General features: G+C 38.5%; 1 protein-coding gene across 2 annotated transcripts in view; it reads right to left on the reverse strand.

Annotated features, from left to right (window-relative positions):
• Positions 1–12,042, reverse strand: part of cyfip1 (cytoplasmic FMR1 interacting protein 1) — a 42,871-nt gene extending 30,829 nt beyond the window's left edge. The window contains exons 1-5 of one of the 2 annotated variants that reach the window (XM_081380079.1): positions 11,781–12,042; positions 2,055–2,175; positions 1,695–1,784; positions 721–798; positions 529–630 (exon numbers count right to left, since the gene is read on the reverse strand). In XM_081380079.1, the coding sequence (XP_081236205.1) occupies positions 529–630; positions 721–798; positions 1,695–1,784; positions 2,055–2,171 (387 nt within the window). In that variant the 5' untranslated portion in view covers positions 2,172–2,175; positions 11,781–12,042. The remainder of the gene's footprint in view (positions 1–528; positions 631–720; positions 799–1,694; positions 1,785–2,054; positions 2,176–11,780) is intronic. The other variant, XM_081380080.1, reaches the window with a different exon arrangement.
• Positions 12,043–12,045: the final 3 nt, after the last annotated feature.

A 12,045-nucleotide genomic window follows, 5' to 3' on the forward strand; every position in this document is an offset into this window, starting at 1 on the left:
GCAGGCAACTTCAGCGTCTCTTTTAAAAGCTTTCTCCTGCATTAGCTATCCCGACATTATAGCTAATAACCCTTGTTTTTGTAATCTCCGATCACGTTTCCTTTTACGGTCTTATTGTGGAGTTTTTCGACTAAGAGGACTCGTTATCCTTTGACTTAACCGTGCAGTGCAGCCTTTTAAACTTGCCGGGGCAGTGACAAAAGCGCCTCTCACTGCTCTGCTCCGTTTCTGCTGGTTTCAGTCACTTGACGCGGGCTCTGAACGAAAACGCGTTGTGGAAACGCGTTGGCCTAGTACTTTTTGTCCCTCTCTGCTATTATAGTTTTTCAAGATGGCGGAACTACATGGAAGCCTCCGTGGACCTACCCGCCCCATGTATATAAAGATAATAAATTCTTCGTTTACGAGGATAAGTCAGATCATTGGCAGAGGTATTTGGACACCATTGAGGACATATTTATGAAAAAAAATATTGATTTTAGATAATAAAATACCTAAAAAGTTACTTATTGTCCCTTTAAGCGTTACCTGAAAGTACATGAAGTTCATTAGTTTGGTGACTTCAGGCTCGAGCACCTCCACTGTCTTCTCATAGATCTCCACTCTGTTAGGCTGTTCATTACACTTCACCTGAGAGAGGGACAGATGGAGAGGGTCAAATCAACAGACTACCAGTCTGTGTTGATGGGTTTTTGAGAGGCTTTGGGCATTACTAATTACCTGAGGGATAGCTCTTGAACAGCTTCTCCATGTATACAGCATCACAGCATACTCCTGTCCTTCCTCCAACATCTCATTCTGCAGCAAAATATCATTACAAAATTAAAATACACTCGAGTAACTGAATGCAGTTAGATAAATCTTTCCTTCCTCCCTCCCATCAAAAAAATAAGTTTTAGGATACTGAAGTATACAAGTTATGAATTAAATGAAGAAAAAAAACAGACTAATCTAGAAATAATCTAGAATCTTAAATATCAGACATTTGGTTGACGTTTTGTCAATTTTCAATTAAACTGAAATGTGATGAAAATCATTGAATTTATAATTAATAATAAGATTTTCCATTAAATACTACTACTACTACTATTAATAATGCAAAATAAAAAGATTGAGTGATCTCAGAATTTTGAAGACCAACGTGTACATGCTTCAAAAACAGATTCTACAATAAACCTTTATCTCATGTTGAATATATTCCCAAAGAACAGATTAACCCACTTAATCTTAACAACTTAGAAAATCTGTGCTAGGAGTAACAAAACAACCATTCAGTCTCTCTCTCTCTGTGTGCGTGTGGCACCAAACTACTTCCACACACACACATCAATTCCTCACTGATGCCAAACAGTCCCTGACAGCTATTACCTCTCACTAATAGAGCACACAGCAGTTCACATTCAGTACAAAAACCATTCAGAGCAGCCTACTTCGCTTGGCCGGGCTCCTCAAATGAGCACGGTGAGCGCGGACAATGAGATACTCAAATTGGCCCTCTTGAATCATTTCAAGTCCCTGACAGAATCCTTTAACAGGGCTTCCAGAGAGCCGGCTTGATAGACTGCTTCAGACAGCCGAGGTTAGCTTACAGAGCTGTGATCGAGTCGAGGTTTAATAAATTAAAGAAGGGACACTCATTAAGGTGGAGTCGAACAAGCCAAGCTGTTTGTGTGAAAATGCTGAGAGGATCTTACCATGTTGGAGTGGACGGTGGCCTGCTCGATGTAACGGGCGATGCCTGTCACAAAGGCATTGCGGTCCTCAAAGTTGGTGTTGAAGTTGGGCTGAGGGTGGCAAAAAGCAGCAGTGTGGTTATGCAAGCACCGTTTTGTACATGTGTAGGTCATTTGGGTTTATATATTCTAAAATATACTGAAGATCTAGATCAAGTGTGTCGCACATGTCCTGAAAAGTGAAGCCAAAGCATTTCGATCAAAGCAACAACCGTTTCTGGGATATTTTGGCTTAATCTTTCTACAGTAGAAGGAAGTGGAGACGCGTCGTCTATCTTTTTTGCAGTCTAGATGAAGGGCTGCTGTGTGGTCAGTTGTTACCTGGTAAATGAGGGACGAGGGCAGAGGCTCGATGCAGGGCTGCTGATCTGGTAGCGGCAGCTCCTCCAGCAGGTCCACATTGGACAGAGCATCTTCCAGAGTCACTGTGGACGCCATCACTCTAAAACGAAACATGAAACACATATGAGACAAGAACACTGGCTACATTCAGGATATCATACTACTAGTGCTATAAAAAATGTATAATTATTTTATGTATGTAGAAGACCATATTTGTCAAAATGTGCGGTATACAACAGGTCATTAGACAGGAATACTGAATGCCTATCTCAGAATGTAACATGCTTGACTTGACCTTCCACTTCAAAAGCGATGAATCAGAACAATATCAACTGCATGACATTCTAAAGCTGAGATGACAACTGGACAACACTCGGTTGGAACTTGGAAGCACTTAGTCACATACTGTAAGAATAAGTCTAGACTAAATACACTGTCATTAAAAAGCTGAGTCAGAAATGTATTTTATTCAGCAAGGATGCATTACATTGATCAAAACTGACATTGTAGGCTATATTTTTACAAAAAAAAGATTTCCATTTCAAATAAATGCTATGCATTTCATCTTTCTATTCATTCTGAAAAAAAGAAATGTAATAAATTAATAAAATGTATAGCAGAACAACTGCTTTGAACATTGATAAGAAGAATTGTTTATTGTGCATTGTTTATTGTGCAATGATTTCTGAAGGATCATGTGACACAGAAGGCTGGAGTAATGATGCTAAAAATTCAGCTCTGCCATGACAAGAATGAAAAATCTTGCTTAAAATATATAATTTTTAAAAAAATTTAATATTTCACAATATTAGTGTTTTCACTGTATTTGTGATCAAATAAATGTTATATATAAATAATAAATCTTAGTGAGTATAATAGACTTTTCAAAAACATTTTAACAGTAGTGTACACTCATTGTTACTATTTGCAACATTTTACTACTACTAATAATATTCACATTAATAAGTAAGATTATCAAATTCTTCAAGACTATGAAATAACAAAACAAATATTTAATCCCACATTGTTCTGCTCCAGAAGGCTGTACAAAACACTCCTGTCACGCTGTATGGTTTTGATATCACAGATAGCAAGCATTAATATAAATAATGGAAATGTTTGGAAACCACAGCAACAGAGCAAGCAAGAGTTTTAACAGTTGACAGGAAAATATAAGACCACAAAACTCTCAAAAAAAATTTGTTATGGTTACAACTGGGCAACTTTTTCACACCTCACAGCGTCGACTGTCAGAATGAAAGTGCCCTCCTACTTCCTCTCTTCCCCTAATGGGGTAATCATGTTCGTGTCCTAATCCGGCACAATAAAATAAATCTCTCCTGTAAAGGGAAATTCATGCTGCTGATATTGATTTAGCCTAATTGCTAGAAACTTCCAATTCTCACTGAAAAAGCTGGTCCAGAACCTGTACACTAAACAAGCATCTGATTGGCTGTGAATGCAATCATTGCATGTCATGTTTTGCAGCACATTTAACATGGACAGACAATTTGCTTGTCACTTAAACTGGTGATGGCCAAAAGTTCACAACAGTTGCTGACAAGACAATTAGTCTAAAGGACATCAAAAGAGGAAACACAAAGCAGGCCTGAGGAAATGAAGAAGGGCTACTGTGGTCTTGTATAGGTAAACAACTATAAACCTTAGATAACCTCAGATAACTACTGCAGACATCCTTAGTGTGCTCAGCTGTGCCTCTGGACATCACTAGCAAGCACACATCTAAACTTATATAGGAAGGCACTTGTGTATCCGATCATAAAGCACTTCCAGAGAGTTAAAAGAGAGGAACTAAGAGGAAAAAAAGCAGAAGGAGATATGTGATGAGGAAGAAAGTAGAAGCGAGTGGGACCCTGCAGTCTGTCATGAAGAACAGAGCTGTCTCTAGAGAAACCGTGATGTTTATCAGACACACACTGCTGTGGTCAACACTGACAGCTGCATCTGCAAACTGTGCTGAGTGCTTTTGACTGAACAAATGTACTCGAAAATGTTAATCACACTGCATTAAAGCTGAAATAGTGTCATTTCTTTTGATGTTAAAATACTGTACAGTCTTCTAGCACTGTGTGGTGTGCATATACAACAATAAGTTAGCACTCGTAGACTGACTTCCTGAAGAATGTAAACAGGACAGGACTACTTTAGGCAGAAGGCCTGGCATTTTGGAAATCTGTTTGGATATTATTCTTTTTGCAATTCAGTTAAGTCACTAGTTGTGAAACTTGAAAAGTTTGGAAAATAAACGGGAGCTGAGATTGAACACAGATGTTAGACTGAATATCAACTATGAAATCTAATGATGCAAAGTAAAATTCAGATCCAGAGCTGCACGATTAATGATAAAAAGAACGCAATCTTGATCCAAACACTCACGCAATCTTATTCCTAAATTACAACGATTCTGCAACACCGCGTATTTTGTTGCTGCCCATGTTAAAGGTGCTCTATGCGATGTCTCGAAATTTTTGTCGTCACATACAGCAAACATCTCCTGACTATCCGCTAGCTGCCTGTCCCCTGAACACACTGTAAAAAAACGCGATCTCTGTAGACAGCCCAGGCTCCACAAACGGCAAGAAAAACAAACTGGCCCAGCCTGGACCACGAAACATAAACAATGTTCCAGCCAATAACCGACAAGAATGATTTGGGGGTGGGGGTTGGGGGGTTAGTGCGCGTGCACATGAAGGGGGGTGTGGGGAGTGGAGGAGAGAGAAGCACGAAGAGGGAAGTTCGCTAGAGGAGAGATGTCCTAGACAACGACAAACGTAAAAAAATTATATTCTTGAGAATTTTGATATGGCCGACACATGACCAAAGAGACGACGTTCCGATGAACAAATAACAAAGAAGAAGGAAAAGGAGAAGGAACGCGCAAAGTCCCGAATTTACATCGGAAAAGCGTTCAAAAGGTGGTGAGAACTGCGCCGGCAGAAGGGCTTCCAATCCGACATTCAGGTGGCTCTGTTTTTGTTGGACAGGAGTGTAAATCCAGTTTGGTTTTTCTAAATGGTTCATGACTGTTTCAGGAAGCACAGAGGGAGGGGGAAGGGACGGGATGAGGAGGAGGGAGGGTCGAGCTAGCCTCCGTTTTGTTTGACAATACTTTGACCGTCAACAGAAGTGACTTCACCCAACATCGCTTAGAGCACCTTTAATGAATCAGTGTCAGAAACACGTACTGCTCACACTCCGCTGACGCTTGCGATGTGAAACTTTTTAAACCAAAGACTTTAGGGACTTTGGTCAACCTTTGAAAGTTCAAACATCACACTTCAACATTTAATTCTGCATTTTCGCGGCCGCTGATCTGGAGAGAGCAGCTGCCATGTAAAATGTACAGTATGAAGCAGCTTCACAAACAGTCTTTTCAACCACACATTATCATTATTTATGCGTTACAAACATTTAAATAACGGGATAAAAAGTTTATAGTTTGGTTATAAACACAGATGTCTACGATAGAGATCAAAATAAGAGAAAATAATTTTTTGAAAGTATTTTGACACTTGTATCATGTATTCATTGCTTATCATTATGCCAGGAGGTGGAGTGAGTTTATAAACAGTGTCATTGAATCATTCATTTTAAAGATTTATTTACAAACGCTGATTCATCCAATTAACGAAACAAGTCTTTATGAATGAGACATTGATTTTCAAATTCAAAATGTTTTCAATTATTTAGTATAAATTAATATATTTTTAAAAGACTAAAGCAATGAACATTTTGTCAGAACCTCTAATTTGCATGTCATTTAATTTTATTTAGTTGTCTAATATCTTTTTTTTGTTTCAAAAATTCGTGCTGCTCTAATACCCATTATCCGATAATTATTTTTACATTATGACCAATGTTAAAAAACAATGGCCTGTGCAAATACTTCACATTATGTCAACATTTTTAAATTTCGAAATGAAATATATGCAAAAACAGATACTTTTGTGGATATTTCGTATCATAGCAATTAACACGTCACAACTAAAAAAAACAAAAACAACAACAGCAGGCACTAGACACACAGTCTTACCCATACTCCCGATGCATCTAATATGAAGTTTACAATTTAAGAACTTTCATGATTTATTGACCTGATAATTGACTTGATAATATAAATAAATATGAAGTCAATAAGAAACAGTTCTTAGCTTGTTTTGGATGTGAAGTCTACATAAACATGATGGCATGCAGAAGTAAAATATGCACTTTTGAAGTAATAATATGCACCCTTTATGGGGTAAATAAGGTCCAAAAGAGTGTATGTGTAAATAAATAAATAAATAATATATATATATAAAAAATTGCAGTCATAGTTCACACATAAATCTCAACAATCTGATCTTTGACAATTAACTGAGATCAGCACAAAAAAAGGTGACGTAACTCAGAACTGACATCACACAATTACTGCGCCCTTTTCATGAGCCGAGTTTGTGTTTAGGAATGTACAGTACTGCAGCTGGTATTATTTCCTGCGGCATTACAGCATGTCACACCCACTTCTGGCAGCTCCATTATTTAAACACTAGTACTACATGATGAATATTTATAAATGAGCAGCTAATCCAGGCAGGACACAACCAAACTACGGTCCTGTAAATATTCAAAAAAGGTCTATCTGTTTCTTTATTTTTATTTTTTTTAAGCTTAGCATAGTTAAGTATGCAAGTCAATATCTTTCTTCAAAAAGGAAGTGGGTAAGAGACTGTGGACATTTGTGGGTTATATCTGTCAAACACAGCTGCTGAAGTCTAGCACTTTTCACAGTAGGTTCACTTGCTTCAAATATAATGCAGACCTGAATGGTCACAATTAAATTCCTAAATGCAATATTAATCATTAACCATTTTTTTAATCGCTGTGAGGTAAAAAGGGAAGTTGTCTTGAGTGAGCTGAACATTGTTCCTCTTTAATGCTGCAGTAGTTCCCTGAACTTCTTTTTCAGATGACATCTTAGAAAAAAATGCTGACATGCAATCAGAAATCTTGTCTTTTCTATTTACTCACTGGCAGTTAAACCAGATCATTAAGCCAAAGCGGCCCCGACACAGAGGATGATGTGTTTTGGTCCATTAGACCACTGCAGTTAAAAGCAGTGCAATGCTGTTTAGAGAGACCACAATCATTCCACAGGCTTTACAAGCCTTGTCATGTCCCTGAAGTTCTGCACACCTGAATATTCTTCTACGGGCCAGGTCATGATCAAGCAAAGTCATATAATTGGGGATGGCAGCAGATAAAATTAGAAAACATTTGGTCTCTAATTCTCTATCTAGTCTTTTGGATGGGCAGATTTTAAGATTACAAATTATAATCAGTCAGTATGATACTGATGCAAGTTTCACAAATTGTAAAGTCATCGCACGAACAATGAGATCTTTATAACAGTATAGCAGACTACTTACATAAAATACATATAAATATCATTTGTCACTCTATATCTCCCAGTAATATGTCTTAGTAAGATGATATTTAAAAGCTTAGTTTTATGATGAAAGCTCTATAATTTTTAATGTGGGGGGCAAAACACAATGCAATGGGCTTACAATGATGACAGAGAGATGAACAAATAAACCCAATGGTTCTTGGGGTCAGGAAAAATGTAAAAATGTTAGAAAAAATGTTAGAAAATGTAAAGAACCAGCTCCTTTAGGAGCTGGTTCTTTAAATCGAAAACATGCACAACCAGTGGTCCAACAATAAATAAATAAAAACTCAAACTCAATTTGTTTAGCTTCCCGTTTGATGTTAAAGGGATAGTTCGCCCAAAAATGATATTTATCCCATGATTTACTCACCCTCAAGCCGTTCGAGATGTATATGTAAATCTTTTTTCAGACAAACACATTTTCAGTTATTTTAGAAAATGTCTTCGATCTTTCAGTGGTTATAATGTGAAGCTATGGGGTCCACCTCGTTCAAGTCCCAAAATGTGCATGCATCCTTCACAAAAGTAATCCATCCGGCTCCAGGGGGATAAACGGAGGCCTTCTGAGGGTAATCCGTGCGGTTTTGTCGTAAAAATATACATATTTAAAACTTAGGAAGCGTCGAGACGTAGAACGAACGTAGAGTTTTGTTTTGCTCTGCTCTCTGGCTGTGCTGTCACGTTAGTTCTACGTCTCGACGCTTCCTACGCTACGTCATACGCCAGCATCCATCTCCGTGAACGCGCGTCGACCGCTACCGGAAGCCCGTTATTTTTGTTTATAAAAATTTAAATATGTATATTTTTACGACAAAACCGCACGGATTACCCTCAAAAGGCCTTCGTTTATCCCCCTGGAGCCGGATGGATAACTTTTGTGAAGGATGCATGCACATTTTGGGACTTGAACGAGGTGGACCCAATAGCTTCACATTATAACCACTGAAAGATCGAAGACATTTATAACTGAAAATGTGTTCGTCTGAAAAAAGATTGACATATGGATCTCGAACGGCTTGAGGGTGAGTAAATCATGGGTTAAATATCATTTTTGGGCGAACTATCCCTTTAAAGAACAGTATCTTGCTGAACTGCCTACTTTCAGTGATGTCCTTCTTAAAATGAAGTTGTGTCTGCTTAAAGGATCAGCTTTGTATTGTTAGTGTTAGAGATGTAACAGTTTAAGGGTCACGGTTTTGGTGCGGTTCGGTAGGTGCTATTTTCAGGGGGGGGGGGGGACTACTGTGAAATATAAATAAGGAAATTAAGAAGTTATCACTCTATAAGCAACAGCACAATTTATGTATGGAAAACACTGTATAATGATCTTTATATAGATATAAAAGCCTAATAAATCTGCTGTCCTTAATGCCCGCCTAATAAACGCTTGTCATTAATCTTCAGTAGCTTTAATAAGAGTCAGTGTGTTTATAATTTATACAGTGAAGTCTATGTAGTGTTTTATTTTTACATTTAGGCCTATTTAATTTCTTGCTTCAGTAGTACTATTAAAAACACCTACTGTGAAAAAATAAAGCACAGTTTATTTCATTTGTATATTACATTGTATTTGTAATGAGGTCAATCACCTAAATGGTCTATCATTATTTCTTCTTTTATGTTGTGTTGCCTTGTAAGCCTACATTCTTTAAAATAGGTCAATTAGTTTGGCTGTACTGCTCAGTCAAATAGTAAAACCAAAAATCTGGGGGAAAAAACTGTTATGATATTTTTGCTATATTGCCAGCCCACCCCTAATGTGCAGACAGAACAACCTTGCACATTTTTGTATTCCTGCCCACAGGCTCGACAGAGGGGTGGTGCCAAAATCAAAAGTGCACTATGGTTGTTGAAGTTTCTGGCAAAAGGGAACGCCAGAGCCCTTTTTCTGATTTCTTTTGCTGAGGTGCTGTGGTTTACTGCTTTGATGTCGATCAGACAGGAGGGAGCTTCTTGGTCAGAATAAGCTGTAAAGTAAACCAGACTTCATGCTGATTGTCAATAAACAAGATTGGAGACTGCTAAGCCCATTCAAGAATAACTACACTGGACGTTGAACTTGAACGTCACTTGACGTTGGACTGTCTCCAGTCCTACAGCCAGGGTGGAGATAAGACGCTGATTCTAAGCATGTACACGAATCACAATCTGAAATGCAAAGTCACACACACACCTATGAAAACACTAGTCAGAATATCTAAAAAAATATCAAAACCACAATAAACCATCCAGACCAAACCTTCCTGGAGACTGATACTGCCATCTTCAGTGTGACATCCCAATATACCCCAAAGTCTGGCCGTCTGCCATGAGCTTTTACTCCTGGACATCCACCAAGTCAGTAAAGCGGCTCTCTAGCACAATGAGTCTGAGAAGATTTCCACCTGTGTTGATGGATATCTGCCCATGCATGCGAGAACATAACTCCAGCAGCACGCAGTATGAAAAAAAAAAAAAGTGTTTTTTTGCAACACATGCTGTGCAGATTCAACACCTGCTGCTCACGATGTCTTCCTCTCTGAATTTTTCACATCTTCACACACACATTTTCCTTTCGTGGCAGCGGAGGTTGTGGCACACACTGGCACCCGAACAAAAACATCACAACATGCAGCACACTGGTGTGCGCTCTCACTGAAAATACACACAACTTTGACACATACTGCTTTTTTCACACTTAGTTTGCAGACTAGAGAAATGCACACACTAACTTTGAATGTCATATGATGATAAACATCACGTCTTGCTTTAATACGCAAAAAGCATTTTTGCATACATCAAAATAAACTTATATGCCACCAATTGTGTTTGGCTGGATCTTTTAAGCCTAAAGATGCCTTTTCCACTATCTCCGACATTCTGACGTATGATTGTCCTTCAGAACTTTCAAACTGGTCGTGATGCAGCCCCAAGTTTCACTCAAAGCAGATCAAGATTCTCACATACTCAGCACAGATCTCTCCATTGGAAATGAATGATCTCATCTGTTGTTTGTCAGAGATGGTAAAAAGGTGGTTGAATCTGTTCTAATCTGCTGAATCATAAAACCAACTGGAACAAATAACTTCCTAAAGCATCATTATCAGCATCTGGAAAGGGTTGAATGAACGGCACGTCTGAACTTTCAACAGTCTTGCTGACCTCCAGTCAGTAAAGACATGTTTCCCTTCATTTTCTGTCTTGAAGTCATTTTCAATCCAGAAAGGAACTGGATTAAAGATAAGGAGAGGGGGACTGACACCACATAATTGGTTTACAGACACAGACTAAGCCTAGTTCTAGACTTAAGGGATTTTCAAAGAGAACCACCCCTGACAGAGCGGTTTAATCCAGCTCTAGTCTTTAATCTACATCCAGGAAACAAACTGACAGGGTTTAGGAGACAAACTAAAAGTTGACACTCAGTGCTGTGATTCAACTTAAGTTGACTGCTCTCATTGGATTTTGGTTAACCAGCATGCAAACCAATACAAATCTCTCATTGACTTTCTGTTTCTGTAAACCTTAATCTTAGAATGTCAAGAACAACAACAATAAACATATAATGAATGTAGAACAGTAAAGGATTTTTTTTATTAAGGGACAATATTTGTCCCCTTGAATTTATTATCAGGGGCATTTTTCCTTACTTTTCGCCACCAACTTTATATTATTTTCACATTGAAGACCAACTATAGGCATAGATAGATAGATTAGATAGATAGATAGATAGATAGATAGATAGATAGATAGATAGATAGATAGATAGATAGATAGATACCAAGCAAACAAAAAAAACTACAAAAAAAGTAATTACATTACTTGCTGTTCCCATAGCTTAACAAACAGAAACACTAGTAGGTTACTCAGTTTCAGTAAAGTTATACAGAAGGCTGTTCACCCAAACTACGAGATAAACTATAACGCACTCACTATAAACAACGAAGCGTTCTCTCGCGTTTGCAGTGCAGACAACTTCATGTATTTTAATCGTTCTGGTCAGACGCGTCGACTGAAGCCGTTCGCGTTTCCAAACGCGCAGTCGCGTGAACAAACAGGCCCACTTCATCCACGACGTGAAACTTCAAACAACTCAAAGGAATTCAACCCGACAATACCTTTTCATTCTGTCTTGCCCATAATGAAACATAAACATATATTAGAACAAAAGTATGCGAACGCTGACTATTTGACTGACTAATAAACTACAGAGAAAGCGTTTGAAAAAAGACAACACCCAGAATGAAAGTAAGGCAAAGCTCTGCTCTACCCACCCTTACGTGAGATTTCCAGGACAAACTATCCGCTTCGTTTATTCATTCATGCATTTTCCGTTGTGATTTCCAGTTCTGAGGCGGCTGAGAGGATGAAGTGAACTTGTAAGGGCGTTTTCGGCGGTGTTTTGGAGTGGTTGAGGGAGTTTGCGGAGGAATCCTGCTCGCGGTGAGTGTTGTCGCAGGCGCAGCTCAGGCTGGAAGTTCCTGTTGCGCTCTACAGGGAAATTCAACAGGAAACTCCAGCGCCGCAGTTCTGCACACT

The sequence above is a fragment of the Scardinius erythrophthalmus genome (assembly GCF_964197995.2).
Source record: "Scardinius erythrophthalmus genome assembly, chromosome: 12".
NCBI classification, from domain to species: domain Eukaryota; kingdom Metazoa; phylum Chordata; class Actinopteri; order Cypriniformes; family Leuciscidae; genus Scardinius; species Scardinius erythrophthalmus.